Source organism: Notolepis coatsorum, assembly GCF_963971535.1.
Source record: "Notolepis coatsorum genome assembly, chromosome: 16".
NCBI classification, from domain to species: Eukaryota; Metazoa; Chordata; class Actinopteri; order Aulopiformes; family Paralepididae; genus Notolepis; species Notolepis coatsorum.
Genome location: NC_140180.1, coordinates 12933221 through 12948797, shown reverse-complemented (window position 1 = coordinate 12948797; position 15577 = coordinate 12933221). Strand labels below are relative to the sequence as shown.

The 15577-nt window shown below is 45.8% G+C and overlaps 1 protein-coding gene across 4 annotated transcripts; it reads right to left on the bottom strand.

The window, feature by feature from the left end:
* Nucleotides 1-837: 837 nt before the first annotated feature.
* b4galt7 (xylosylprotein beta 1,4-galactosyltransferase, polypeptide 7 (galactosyltransferase I)) lies at nt 838-15570 on the bottom strand. Of its 4 annotated transcripts, XM_084331786.1 has the most exons (7): nt 15482-15570; nt 14976-15247; nt 12525-12890; nt 10572-10797; nt 7334-7417; nt 4565-4669; nt 838-2534 (listed from the first exon to the last, which is right to left on the bottom strand). In XM_084331786.1, the coding sequence occupies exons 2-7, from the start codon at nt 15026-15028 to the stop codon at nt 2379-2381; spliced, it is 990 nt and encodes a 329-aa protein (XP_084187912.1). In that variant the 5' UTR covers nt 15029-15247; nt 15482-15570; the 3' UTR covers nt 838-2378. The 4 variants fall into 4 exon arrangements, with proteins under 4 accessions (XP_084187912.1, XP_084187911.1, XP_084187913.1 ...); XM_084331785.1 differs by having other exon boundaries at nt 14976-15537; XM_084331787.1 differs by having other exon boundaries at nt 838-2531; nt 14976-15537.
* Between the last annotated feature and the right edge of the window lie 7 nt (nt 15571-15577).

The window sequence follows — 15577 nt, the reverse complement described above, 5'->3', positions numbered from 1 at the left end:
TGCCTCGTCTTAATCATCATCATCATCATCACAGTCCCTGAAGTTTGGTTTGAGATCCAGTCGTTCCTGAAGCAGGTCATTCAGCTACCAAGCGGTTCATGAATAGCATTAAAAATAGAACAAAATAAAAAATAATATTTGTTAAAATGACATAAAATATGGTTCAGCATAAATATATTCCGTTTCCTTGAGGCACGTTCACAGAAAGTTTAAAAAAGGTTCTTCTACTGCATGTCCTTAAGTTTCAGGACGACCAACGCGATTCTCATCATCTCATCTATGACTGTCCTCCTCATTATCACCATTATGATAACCGTCATAACATCACCGTCACCACCACCACCACCACCAACGAGGAAGAGGAGCAACAGACCCGCCTGCCTTCCTGGCATCATAACCAGAGAAGAAGAAATGAGCTGGGCGTGAATCCTCCCTCCAATCCGAGGTGAATGTTTGAGGACAAACTAACAGTCAGTCAATGTGAAAAAGAAAACACAAAACATGTGCAAAAGCGCACGCATACAAGCAAGAAATACTAAAGTGTCTGGACAGAAAAACACTAGGAAACTTGATAAATAAGAGTCTGTGTGCACTAGATCACGCTCCGGTGAACATGTCTTGGTATGACCACCACGTGTGCTCTTCAGGTCTGAGGAAGAGCGTGTACGCTCGGGACGTCCCACATGATGGCGGTTATACCCATACATGGACATGGGGGGCACCATCTAGTTAGAGCAGTGAGCGTCCGTCAAGACACTTGATGGGTTGACCTGAGTGATTCAGGTGAGGGGGGGTCACTAGTATTGGAGTCAGTTTGGTTTCATCCATCGACTCTCCTGTTTGTTTGTTTGTTTGTTTGTAGCTTATTCTCAGGGAGAGAAGACACTAAACCGGATGACTTTGTTCCTTATTAAAACAGAAAAATAAAATGACATGTATTTTAAGCTCATATCGAGTCATTCGATCTTATTCGAAGGAGACCGGTGAACAAATCTGCAGCTCAGTCTGTTCCGATCATTTTCGTTTTTTCTTGGGAAACCCTTGAAAACCAGCTCATTTGTATTGGAACGCCAGCTCCAACGACAACATGAAATTAAATGAACTCTCGCTCCACGGGCAGATGTTTCCACCTCATTTTAAGAAGATAAGACTCTGTGTTAGGGGCTGGGAGATATGTGACCAAAACATCACACCACAATATATTTGTTTTCGTTTTGACAATTGACAGTATAGTGTCTTTATCTTTCAAGAATCAAGAGGTTTATCTTCCATCTAATACAATTGTCATGGTCATATTTCATTCAAATTGTCCATTTTCTTTTACTTTTTAATATTGCTGCAGGGAATTCTTTTTATTAACTTAAGAATATACAGTATGTATATAGATATATATTATCTTTTACAATATTTTGATATCGTGGATGACGGTATAGTGAAAATCCATACCTTTGCGTTGATCCATGACTGTACGTATACTTTATATTGGGTATACCTCCCAGCCCTACTCAATATACCATTAAATAACCCATTCTCTAATAACAATCTCTTCCTCTGGTTTCCTGTATCTGCGGCGCGCTATTACAGTACAGCTTCGGTGACTACAGCCTAGAGGAGCATAACCCAACCACCTATTCCCATTCCTATCCGGAATGTTCCTAATCCTATATATTATTCCTATATCCAGTTCTGGTTTGTTTTAGCATCGTTTACAATTATTTGGCTCAGATTTCCATGAAGAGGGCCAACACAGCGGACATAGCAAAAGCGAGCTCAGTCGAACCGTCTACGACGCCTCCTCCGACACGCTTTGCACTACAGGCAGAGAGCGAAGAAGTCTTCAACACCCGTCTGTGACGGTAAGTAACGACGACGTCTATAGTTCCATCGGTCCACAATGTAACTCTCGAGTCTACCTCGGGTCAACCGGGCTGGGCTTAGGTTCGCCCCAGTGTGGTCTGAAAGGTGTCATGTGTGTGTGTATATATATATATATTTAGGAATCCATGTCCATCTATGCCAATAGGCAGCAAGGCGTCTTGTCCATCTCGTACTCTCCAATGATACTGCATTAGGTCGTTTCAGCTTGGGTTTGGCTAAAGGGGGGGCAAATTCATGATCCATGTCCATCCATGGCAGAAAATAAAAAGAACTGACTGACATTGTCCACAACATAAAAGGTGTTGATTTTCATCTTACGCCCGACCCGTAGACACCGGGGCCAGGCTCCCCGCGGTGGTCTACACCTCAGTTCAGTTCAGTTCAGTTCAGTTCAGCTCAGCTCAGCTCAGCTCAGCTCAGCTCGGCTCAGCTCAGCTCGGTTTGGTTTAGGGGTGTTATTAGATTATATTATATTATATTATAGTATAGTTCTGTTGCGTCTACGCCAGCAGGCACCAGGGCGTGAGGGTCTGGTCACACTCCAGTTTGGTGTTGAGGATGGTGCACGGCGCCCCACTGATGGTCAGCTCCTGCCTGGACTCCACCTGGTACAGCAGGTTGGACAGGCCGCCCTCTGGGTCCACTTTAAACTGCTCCTACAGGGAGAGGAGAGGAGAGGGGGGGGGGGGGAGAGAGGAGAGGAGAGGAGAGAGGGGGGAGGGGGGAGAGAGGGGGGTTAGGGAAGGGAGGAAGAGAGAGAGGGATGGGAGGAAGAATGGAAAGGAAGAAAGGAGGACAAATACAGACTCTTACAATAAGAACAAAGTCCCTCTGTATGAATGTGGAGTTGGCTTCATGTGGGGTGGAGAGTTATGCCTGATTTATACTCTACGCCAAAGTGGTTGCAAAGGTTGCGGCGGCAAGCCGACCACACTCCTACAAGCCCACCACGCTCCTACAAGCCCACCACGCTCCTACAAGCCCACCACGCTCCTACAAGCCCACCACGCTCCTACAAGCCCACCACGCTCCTCCTGCAAGCCCACCACGCTCCTGCAAGCCCACCACACTCCTCCTCCAAGCCCACCACGCTCCTACAAGCCCACCACGCTCCTACAAGCCCACACGCTCCTCCTCCAAGCCCACCACGCTCCTACAAGCCCACACGCTCCTCCTCCAAGCCCACCACGCTCCTGCAAGCCCACCACGCTCCTGCAAGCCCACCACGCTCCTGCAAGCCCACCACGCTCCTGCAAGCCCACCACGCTCCTGCAAGCCCACACGCTCCTCCTCCAAGCCCACCACGCTCCTGCAAGCCCACCACGCTCCTGCAAGCCCACCACGCTCTACTCCTGCAAGACCACCACTTTTCCATGACTCGACTGTATACCTCCCAGCCCTACTCAATATACCATTAAATAAAGTGCTCCTTCCAAGACGGCGACCACGGCGTCCGCCCGCTCCGTATCCCTCCGCCCGCTCCGTATCCCTCCGCCCACTTCACATTCCCTATCCCCCGAGGTGTGCGAGCGACGTTTTCACACAATCGTCTTTAAGTCCATAAGTCAAAGCGCTGCCTGCGTTGTGTTCCCAGTTACCGGACGACAGATCGAGTCCGTTCGGGGCGAGCTCACGTTGGCCCCCCCAGGGCTTCAGCATCTACTGTACAACAGCAGACAACCTGAGCCGTCCGGTACGTGTCAGAACTGACCTATATGGCTCTTTTGTTTGCGAGGGTTCAAATGACAGGTTTACAGTTTGACAATAAGAGACAATAAGAGACGATAAGAGGACATGCCACGTGACACGAGACGTCTCAGACAGCTCGTCTGAGAAGCAGGCGACCGCAGGGCTTTCATTGGGAAAGGGATTATATACCACCCGTTTTAAAGCTGGGCTATGGGAGAGTGGCACCCAGTGGCTGTGAGAGGTAACTGCACGATAAGGACGATGAGGATGAGAATATGGAATACGGTGACAAAAAGAAATACATTTCTTCAAAGCAGGGTAACTTTGTTTACGGTTTTTCATTTGTGTCATTCATGTTTTATGCTCTAGAAATTAAGACCGTTGGCCTTTTTACGGATTTCGTGGCACTGGTTGAGCTCGAGGAGAAGGCTTAGACTAGAGGGTAGTTTCATTGTGTTCCAAGTCTCACTGTTTTCTCTTCTTCAGTCAAACTCTGAGTTTTTCTAAAGACGATAAGTTTCTTCACCAAAAGGTTCCATAGTGGCGTTTTAAGAGCCTTCTCTGGACTGTGACAAACGGCCATTTCGCTCTTATGTCACGCTCAGGTTGGGTTCCTTTCCACCCTGTTCCCACAGGGCTGGGGGAAGGTGGAAAGGAACCCAACCTGAGTGTGACATAAGAGCAAAATGGCCCTTCTAAATTATAAGCACTTGCGCTTTCAGTTTTTGAGATTTCGGGGGTAGAAATTATTCTTAGCACGTTGTTATCAATGCTGGAGTAAAGTCTGTGAGGTAAAATAACATTTAAATCCTTCTAGTGACACACGTCATTCACATCCCACAGACTTGGGATGACTACTAATGTTAAGTCAAAACTATTTCTTCTTCCAATATCTCAAACACCAAAACACTGGTACATGTGATTTTTGGATAGACGGAAAGATAATGATTAAAAAATTATTAAAAGATGCCCTTTAATTGAGGAACAAATCACCAACCTGTTTCTGTGAGGCTATTCTCTTCTGGTCCCTCTTCCTCCAGGCAGGGTCGTGGATGTGGCGGAAGGTTTTATACCCCGTGGTTATTCCACTGGGCCTGAACAGCTGGACATGGAGAGACAGACAAAGAGATCATCACTGGTTTAATCAGGGATGTGATTGGGACGATACACTCCCAACTGTATTATTGTACTTCTGTTTATTAAAAGGTGCTGTAAGTGGAATTATTTTGTATAAATATAAGTTAAATAGCTCTACGTTGATCTGACAGCCATCACTGATATAGAGCGTCAGTAACATGGGTCCCTCCACAGTAAACAGAACATTTATTTTTGGTATCCCTTCCCACTTTATCCAATCAAGAGAGACCCCTAGATATTTTTATTTTTATTTCAAGAAGTCTTGCCAAGCCTAATTAGCTTACTGCACTGTAGGGCTAAGCCCAAACGTTCGAACGTTCGTTCGTTACGTTGGCATTCGAATTCTTTTTTCTTTTATCCACTTTTTCTCCCCATTTTCTATTTTTCTCCCATCCCAATTTCGTATATCCAATTCTTCCCTCCCCTGTCTTGATCGTTGCTAGACTATGCCTCCCACTGGTCGGTTGTACCGAGGATAGAAGCCTTGCATCACGTGTCCCCTCCGGTACACGAGGAGGCAGCCTGTCGCATCTTTTCACCGCAGCAGCTCGAACTCAGTGGCGAGGAGTAACGCGTGGGAGGCTCACGCTGCCCCCGTCACTTCCTGCTTCCGTCGCACCGGCGTCACCAAACCGACCTGTAGGAGTCGCTGTCCACAACGTCAAATCCCCACCCACCGGCTTTCCCACCCTCTAACACTTGCCAATTGTGTTAGCATGAACGACCGGCCAGCCGGTAGCAACGCCAAGAGCTGGGCTCAAACTAGTGCACTGCATCCCTGCCCAAGCCCGACGGGGCCCTACCCGACCCGACGGGTTCGGGCTGGGTAGGCCTTTGTTTTTAAATAAATTATTCGGGCTCGGCCGGACAGCCCCCTCCTTTTTTTTCTTTTTTTTTATTGCGCGAGCGCTGCTTTCACTTTCTATTTTGCACCGTAACGATGAATTACGCAGAGAACTCGAGGAGAGTAGAACAGTGCTCAGCATTCCCGCAAGTAGCAGCAGCAGCGAGAGAAACTTCAGTGCCGCGGGGAGAGTAGTGGATAAAAGGGGGACCACACTGAAGCCATCTACGGTGGACTCTATTCTTCTCCTCCACGACGCATTTAAATTCTAAAGGAATTAAATGACTAATGTAAATAGTTCAAGAGAGAGAGGCAAGGTTGGCCAAATAGGCATTATGCCCTGAATGGTCGATTATGATTTATTATTAGCCTACGTTAAAGTTATTTGTTATTGGATTTTGGACAGCTGGACTTTGTTCAAAGCGGTAGGCCAATGCCATAAGCCAAATATTGTATTATTATTTTCTGATTTATTATTATTTGCTGGTGTGGGGTCCTGTTCTGTTGTGCTTTCATTATATAAATGTTGCTCTGCTCGAAATCTGATTTCTGTTTGTTTGTATAGTGACTGAGTAGGCCATTGTGTCGTGTGTGTGTGCGTCAAAGAAGATTCCATATAGCCTTCAATACGTTTTAAATGTTTTATTGACCATAGTTAATTAATTGACTTCCCAAATTTGTGACACAAAGCTTTATGCAATTGCAGCATATCTCGCCCTGCGTGTGTGTAACATTTAGCTCATGTGTATTGTAAATCTAAAATAAAATAAGCCAGGCTGGCAAAGGTGGCAAAGCTGGCACGCCAGTACCAATGTATACTCCCGACATCGGATTCGGTAGCATCCTAGCAGTGATTTTGGACTGATTGTGACGAGGCACCGTGTGAGTCAGTCTAATGCGTGCTGGGAATAGACGGCATTCTAATAAGAAATACGCGAAACAGGCTATATAATGCTTGTTAGTTTTCAGCGTGATAAATGCGTTATTTAGGTAGACCTATTGGACATTTTCATTTTTGTTTATTTATTAAGTTAATATATAAACAGTGATTCGAATATTTAAAACAAAAAAATTATTTAATATTTGGCTATATAATATAATGCTTCTTTATTTTTCAGCGGGATATGCGCCTATCTGTTATTTAGGTAGACCTATTGGACATTTTCGTTTTTGTTTATTTATTAAGTTCATATAAAACCGTGTTTCGAATATTTAAAAAAAAATTACTATTTTTTTTTAAATGAAAAACGAAGGTTCGAACGTTCGTTTCGAAAAACCCTGGTGAAGTTCGAATCCCAAAAACAGGGTTCGGGGACAGCCTTACTGCACTGGTAGATTAATTGACTTGTTTCAAGGACACATTTGCTTAAAACTAGTTTTTATTTCTTATTTTTGTCTCTCTATATCAGTGATGGCTGTGGGAGTGTAGAGCTATTATTTTAACATGTAGACTACTTTTTTCTTTTCTTTTTTTTTTTACTTTATTTTTTAGCGTTTATCGCTTTTCTGGTCAAGCATGACCGACAGAAACGGGTTGAAATGGGATGTAGAGCAGGGGAAGACATTCTGAGAAATGACGGCGGGTCCGGGAATCGAACTCGTGTCCCCCAGATCCGTGACGAGCACGGTTTTCCCCGACGCAGAAATAGCGCCGAGATATGCGGTGAAAAACAAAACAAAAACACCACTACAGCTCCTTTAAGTACTGCATTGAAACGTGTAACAAAGAAAATTGTTTAGAATATTATTATATGACAAAAAAACAAACAAATGTCTGGTGTTCACCTGTAACTCAGCTTTCCTCAGTCTCCTGTAGAACTCGTCATCCTCTCTGCCCCAGCCCCAGAACCGGTTGGACATGCCGTTACACTGAGAGCAAACAAGGACAACAGACACTCACTAGACTGTTTACAGTCATTAAACAACGGCTTCCCCTGTGTTGGACCTAATTAAAACATTGTTAGCACAAAGCATATGAAATAAAGTATCATCATTTTTTATACACTTTCCATTTCCTCAGTAGAACATATGAAGACGTATCTCATTATAGTATTTTTGGAGACTAAAGCACTCGACCCCAGTGGACTGGAGTCTGGCTGAGAGGATGCAGCATAGTGCCAAGTTTCTCAGTAGTAAAATTATCAGTGAAATGATGGCCTGTACTGGTCAACACATCGTGCCAGACACTCTCTAAATAGGGCCTGGGTTCAGATAAAGCGAACCCGCATTTTCTGGAGAGATGTTTAGTTTGAACCGAAAACCCTTTTATTCAAAGCATGATAACATGCTTAGTATCCTTTAGCTAGAGTGTAGCTCACTGTATAGCTCACTGTATAGCTCACTGTATAGCTCACTGTATAGATGACTGTATAGATGACTGTATAGCTCACTGTATATCTCACTGTATAGATGACTGTATAGCTCACTGTATATCTCACTGTATAGCTCACTGTATATCTCACTGTATAGCTCACTGTATAGCTCACTGTATAGCTCACTGTATATCCCACTGTATAGCTCACTGTATATCTCACTGTATAGCTCACTGTATAGCTCACTGTATAGCTCACTGTATAGCTCACTGTATATCCCACTGTATATCCCACTGTATAGCTCACTGTATATCTCACTGTATAGCTCACTGTATAGCTCACTGTATAGCTCACTGTATAGCTCACTGTATAACTCACTGTATAGCTCACTGTATAGCTCACTGTATAACTCACTGTATAGCTCACTGTATAGATGACTGTATAGCTCACTGTATAGCTCACTGTATAGATGACTGTATAGCTCACTGTGTATCCCACTGTATAGCTCACTGTATAACTCACTGTATAGCTCACTGTATAGATGACTGTATAACTCACTGTATAGCTCACTGTATAGCTCACTGTATAACTCACTGTATAGCTCACTGTATAGCTCACTGTATAACTCACTGTATAGCTCACTGTATAGATGACTGTATAGCTCACTGTATAGCTCACTGTATATCTCACTGTATAGCTCACTGTATAACTCACTGTATAGATGACTGTATAGCTCACTGTATAGCTCACTGTATAGATGACTGTATAGCTCACTGTATAGCTCACTGTATAACTCACTGTATAGCTCACTGTATAGCTCACTGTATATCCCACTGTATAGCTCACTGTATATCCCACTGTATATCCCACTGTATATCCCACTGTATATCCCACTGTATAGCTCACTGTATATCTCACTGTATAGCTCACTGTATAGCTCACTGTATAGCTCACTGTATAACTCACTGTATAGCTCACTGTATAGCTGACTGTATATCCCACTGTATAGCTCACTGTATAGCTCACTGTATAGCTCACTGTATAGCCGACTGTATAGCTCACTGTATAGCTCACTGTATAGCTCACTGTATAGCTCACTGTATAGCTCACTGTATAGCTCACTGTATAGCTGACTGTATAGCTCACTGTATATCCCACTGTATAGCTCACTGTATAGCTCACTGTATAGCTCACTGTATAGCTGACTGTATAGCTGACTGTATAGCTCACTGTATAGCTCACTGTATAGCTCACTGTATAGCTCACTGTATAGCTCACTGTATAGCTGACTGTATAGCTCACTGTATAGCTCACTGTATAGCTGACTGTATAGCTCACTGTATAGCTCACTGTATATCTCACTGTATAGCTCACTGTATAGCTCACTGTATAGCTCACTGTATAGCTCACTGTATAGCTCACTGTATAGCTGACTGTATAGCTGACTGTATAACTCACTGTATATCCCACTGTATAGCTCACTGTATAGCTCACTGTATAGCTCACTGTATAACTCACTGTATAGCTCACTGTATAGCTCACTGTATAGCTCACTGTATAGCTCACTGTATAGCTCACTGTATATCCCACTGTATAGTGCACCATGTGGTCATTCTGAGTTTCTATCTGACTAGCTCTCTCAATCTTGATGACATTTTTTATTTTTATTTTTTGGTCTTTTTCCCCCTCCATTTTTCCTCCGGTTTTTCTCCCATCCCAATGTTAGTCGTATGCCAATTCCCAATCCCCTTCCTGGTCGCTGCGCACTTACCCCCCACAGTCAGATCATCTGGGAGAGTGGAGGCTACCACGTGCTTCCTCCGACACATGTCCAGCCAATCAACCGCTTCTTTTCACCTGGCAGCGCGGATCGTCCCTGAGAGGGCGTAGCGTGTGGAAGGATCACACTATCCCACTCAAGTCCTATCGGCGCTTAGCAGGCGCCCCGACCGAACTGTAGGAGTCGCTGTTTACAACGACCCGGACCCACCCCGCCAGCTTCTCCCACCCTCTAATACAGCCAATTGTATTAGTGTGAACGGCCAGCCAAGCTGGTGACTTGATGAAACTTTTAATCTCAATGTCAAATGGCGTTCTCTTTCCAGAACTCCTGAAAATACTCAAATCGTTTAGTGAGAGAGATTACAATACCCTCACACTTCACGTGGTTGTGTAATAAATCATTACCGCCTTTGTTTAATAAATTAATACTATTGCAACCAAATAAGCTGCGTCGATAGATGCTGATCCCGTTTGAACACGGCCTGCCATGTGATGGTGCTTCTTGGTGAGGAGCAGGGTGCCCCCCCACGTAGGTCTTGTAGTGGTACACCTACCATGTGATAGGGCTGAGCCCTAACGGTCGAACCTTTGTTCGTTACGTTGGCATTCGAATTCTAAATCAACATCCACATTTTTTATTTTAATAAAAAATGCATTCTGTTTAAAACAAAGGGGTTTTTCTTAATTAATTATATTAATTAAAGAAAGTTGATTTAATAAAAGAAAAAGACTAATTTAATCAGATTAATCGCTTTATTCAAATTGAGGATTTAGTTTGAGGATATTTATTTAAAAAAAAAAGAATAAATAAATAAAACTTAAAAAAAATATATATATATTATTAAAAACGAAGGTTCGAACGTCTGTTCGAAAAGAAACCCTGACGAAGTTCGAAATCCCAAAAACAGGCTTCGGGGACACAGCCTTACCATGTGATAGTGCTTCTTGGTGAGCAGCAGGATGCCCCCCACGTAGGTCTTGTAGTGGTAGAGCGGGTGCAACTCGGGCGAGGCCACGTGGAACGGCCCCTCCGCGGGGAAGCCATAGTCCAGGGCCTGGTTGAGGGGCAGCAGGTCCACGTCGTGCATGGCCACGTAGTCCGTGTCGTTGCCGCTCTCCAGGAAGCCCACGTTGATGAGGGACGCCCGGTTGAACCTGGGGAGGGGAAGAGACATCCTCAGGTACAGAGACAAAACAAAAGAAGAGATAACGGGGAAGAAAAGCCGGGAGACGGGAATCTCTTAGAAACAATTCGGGAGTGTCGTGTGAAGTCGCGTGAAAGAAATCGATGTACCGTAATGATATGTTGTAAACAGATCTCAAGCTCAGCTGGCTAACAGACGGGCCTAAATAACTGATCTACAATTACCTACTAGACTTTAATATAACAGCGATGATGATCGTAACAGTCAACATAGCCGTCATTAGTTTGGTCGGAGCACAAAGACGGTGTTTCCCCTGCGTGTATTCAAGTTATATCGTCTTGTTGCTGTGGGGAAATGATGATCCCTCTACATGTGACCCAGTGGGCAGCTAGAGACGTCTGGGGACCAACTCCAGTTCTGATCATCTGCATCGTCGTTATGCCGATTCCCTTCCTGGTCGTTGCGCGCATTGCCCCACTGTCGGCCTGGGGGAGGGTGTAGAACTACCACACGCCTCCTCCGATACATGTGGAGTCAGCCAGCCGCTTCTTTTCACCTGACAGCGAGGACTCTCACTGGGGGAACGACGTAACGCGTGCGGAGGTTCACGCTATTTCCCCCCAGATCCCCTCCCTGCTGAACAGGCGCCCCCGACCGACCAGTAGGAGTCGCGGTTTACAACGACCAGGAGGACGCGTGAATACTTTCGACAACAAATGTTTGTTTCCGCCAGGTCATGTGACATGTGCGCCAATCGTGGGACAGCAAGTTCTGCGCCTATTTCCGGGTCTAACAGCCTGCAAACTACCTGGTGTTCTATCACCATGCTCTAAGACAAACTCTAACCTTGACCAACTTCGAAAGAGCGCCTAAGCTTAACCAGTGTAGACACTTGGGGTCCCACGATTGGGCGTACATGTCACATGACCAGAAATGACCTGGCCAATCAGAGACGCGGAAACAAACATTTGTTGTCAAAAGTATTCAGGCGACCAGGACACACACCCCACCGGCTTCCCACCCCCCGCTAACAAAAAAAAAAAAAAAAACGTGGAACACCGACCGCAGCCCCCCTGACGACTCACCGGTAGTGGTCCACCTGGTGGTAACACGTGGAACACCGACCGCAGCCCCCCCCCTGACGACTCACCGGTAGTGGTCCACCTGGTAACACCGACCGCAGCCCCCCCCCCCTGACGACTCACCGGTAGTGGTCCACCTGGTAACACCGACCGCAGCCCCCCCCCCCTGACGACTCACCGGTAGTGGTCCACCTGGTAACACCGACCGCAGCCCCCCTGACCTGACGACTCACCGGTAGTGGTCCACCTGGTAACACCGACCGCAGCCCCCCTGACTCACCGGTAGTGGTCCACCTGGTAACACCGACCGCAGCCCCCCCCTGACTGACGACTCACCGGTAGTGGTCCACCTGGTAACACCGACCGCAGCCCCCCTGACTCACCGGTAGTGGTCCACCTGGTAACACCGACCGCAGCCCCCCCCTGAGTGACGACTCACCGGTAGTGGTCCACCTGGTAACACCGACCGCGGCCCCCCTGACTGACGACTCACCGGTAGTGGTCCACCTGGTAACACCGACCGCGGCCCCCCTGACTGACGACTCACCGGTAGTGGTCCACCTGGTAACACCGACCGCAGCCCCCCTGACTGACGACTCACCGGTAGTGGTCCACCTGGTAACACCGACCGCGGCCCCCCTGACTGACGACTCACCGGTAGTGGTCCACCTGGTTGACCACCAGGATGCGGTGCCGTATCTTCTTGCCGTTGAGGTACGTGTGCATGAAGGGCACGAACACCAGCAGCTCCTCGAAGCGCTCCCTGAAGGGGATGATCAGGGCCAGCTTGTGATCGCCCCAGGAAGGGTCGTCCTCCGTGGTGACGGACGCCGCCGCCTGTCTCTCTGGCGGGCAGGGCGGCGGCTGCTGTTGTTGTTGTTGTTGTTGGTGTGAGAGGCGGATGTCATCGAGGCGGGACATGTCCCCCGTGCAGCTCAGCTGGAGCCACAGCAGGGACACCAGGACCAGCACCATGCAGAGGCCGAACAGCTTGTAGACCGTGCACCTGCCCGAGAGGAACCTGGGGGGAGGTCAGAGGTCAGCGAGATGAGAAAACATATTTGTCATCACGCCTCTTTTTCGGGCGGTAGGGGTGGGGGCAATTTGGGAAGTACACGGAGGTCAGGTGGCAATTCAACACACGACTGCGACTACAGGACAAAACAAACAGATACAGCATGCCGAAGACTATCGCGACCCAGACATATAGTCTTTACCTCCTAGTATTAGATCACCCAGAGATTTATAAGTGTACATTTAAATGTCCAGGTAGGAAATGTGGATATATACACTGCGGCCACCATAGAGGTCAAAGTCTGATGTGTATACTAGGGATGATGATATGATTATCTCAGCGTACTATTTGATGCATAATACGGGCTTCACAGTTCATCTAAACACAACCATGACCACCAGCGCCAGGGAATCTTCCGAAGCGGTCGACGACGTAGTGTTACATCAGGGAAATGTATTGCATACAAAATGGCGAGTGCGCCCTCTGCTGGCCAAACGGTGTCATGGGCGAGGGAGAGCTTGTGAAAGAAACAATAAAAAGTAGCCGGCAGCATTGTTGTACTCTTTTCTGCCCCTCCTTGATACATAGTGACTTTTTTTGTATTGCGATATATTGAATTGTGATACAGTATCCCATCCCTAATGTAAACAATTCTACGTGGTATCAAAGACAAACTAGGGAGGGAGGGAGAGAGAGAGAAAAGGGTCCTTTGTTGTTTACAATGAGAAATGCATGTACAGATTTGTTGTGGTAAGTTTTAAACATTCTAAATACTGAAGGTGCTACTGATTTATCTTGACAAAAAAGCGTAGCTTCAAAATGGACACCTATCTTACAGGATATGGTACACAACGCACTCTCTTTTCTAGTGTAGTTTGCCTGAGGGCAGTAAATTAGGCTAATTAAACAGGATTAGTGGGGTAAACATGTGTTGTTGTGAGTGAGACACACGTAAGCTAGAAGGGAACACGTAGGGCTGGGGGCGATACAGAAGAAGATAACATCATGATTCATAAAGGATTTCCCCCTCCAATGTTCATATGTCACAATATATGTTAATGTATGCAACATATCATTATAAATTAAATAGTCTAATTCCATTGATGTCATTTTCATCATATTCCGCCAAATACTTCTCATTTTGTGATACATTTTAGTGCATGTTGATTTAGACAACATAACACATCTTAATTTGAAGCTGAAGGTTATTCCTTGTTTTGCTGCAATTAAAAGTATGATCTCAGACTTGTAACAGTCTTAGCAGATTTGTTTTATTGTTTATTATTGTGCCTAGAGGCCTACTTATGAAATTGCTGATAAATTAGGGTGACCTCACTAGTGACCTATGAGTTTTGGAATAATTGAATCATGACGCCAATGAAAGATTACATCTAATATTGCATTATTTCCCAGCCCTAGAAGTATGCATGCATAAAAGTGCCGAACATACTACATTCTCATTATTGGCAGGGGGCCTAGTGGTTTCAGTTGTATGTTTTGTAGTTACTAACTTACTGGTTACTGTTTTGTAGTTACTGGTTAGTAGTATTAGGCCCTATAGGGTATTGGCTCCTGCAGGCTGGGCCACTAACCTGTTGCATCAACCTACATGCAGAGCTCAGCATGCAATGACTGTAATTGATAAAGTAACACCATGCCACCCATCTACATTCAATGAACCACCTTGAGCCACACAGGTCAACAAACTGGACCAAACCATCTCTACTCACTCAGCAGACCTACTGTCTTCTCGATGAGGCACGTTGAGAGGGTCATTTCTTGGGGGGGGGGGGGGGGGCAAGAAATTGTGTTATTCGAATAGTTGGGTTGGGTTTAGGCTGTAGAGATGATCCACATGCTGTTTGCTTCTCAATGCATACAGCCTGTATGATACAGGCTAAATCATTGCTCGTCTACTAAGGGCGAGTGTGGGTGGGGGGGGTGGTTGAATTCATGACAAACTATTGACTAAAAAGGTTGAACATGAACCCAGTTAGCTACCGTGTGTATCAATCAACACAACAATATACATTTTTATTTCAGAAAACATCCAACTTCTTTGGCAGACTAGTAGTAGGTGGAAGTTCTTACCTTCGCTCCTCTTTGAAATAGAGCACAGGTTTTCTTCTCGACGAATACATCATTTTAAAAACGCTATGAAGAGCTGGAGAATGAAAAGCTGCACAATGTGTCGGGAAGCAGAGGATGTTGTTGTTGTTGTTGTTGGTCCAACACAGCGATGCTAGTAGTAATGTTCTCAGAATAAACCCAATACTTTCCCTCTTCTTCGCTCTTCCTCCATCTCCTCCTTCGTCCCTTCAGTCGGTGATCCGTGGCCTCTTCTCTCTCATCTCGTCCCCCGACTGTCACCCGTGAAAAAGAAAGCACAACACATACTCTTCACCTCCTCAAAGTAAGATGAAAGTGGGAGCAGTTTCATACATCAGAATGCATTGATAAAGATGCATTGAATAAGAACCGACTCTAATCTATGTAGCTACACGTGGAGATGTAACGGTAACATCATTATATAGAGACGAGCTGGCTGACCGTCCTCACTGTTAATACTGTACACGTAGCAACACACGGCAACCTACGTGGGGATACTGATGATGCTAATGTTTGTTAGCACAGCTTTGCTTTCCTGTCGGCGACGACCGTTTCTGAGGCTTTAATCGCCGCGTTACAAAAAA

What these genes read in the sequence shown, in the direction of transcription:
- b4galt7 (XM_084331786.1), bottom strand. Translation starts at nt 15,028, where the DNA reads ATGATGTATTCGTCGAGAAGAAAACCTGTGCTCTATTTCAAAGAGGAG. An exon ending in CCAAGAAGCACTATCACATG is followed by an intron (nt 7,418 to 10,571) that starts GTAAGGCTGTGT and finishes GTTTGCTCTCAG; the next exon opens with TGTAACGGCATGTCCAACCG. An exon ending in TGAGGAAAGCTGAGTTACAG is followed by an intron (nt 4,670 to 7,333) that starts GTGAACACCAGA and finishes CTCCATGTCCAG; the next exon opens with CTGTTCAGGCCCAGTGGAAT.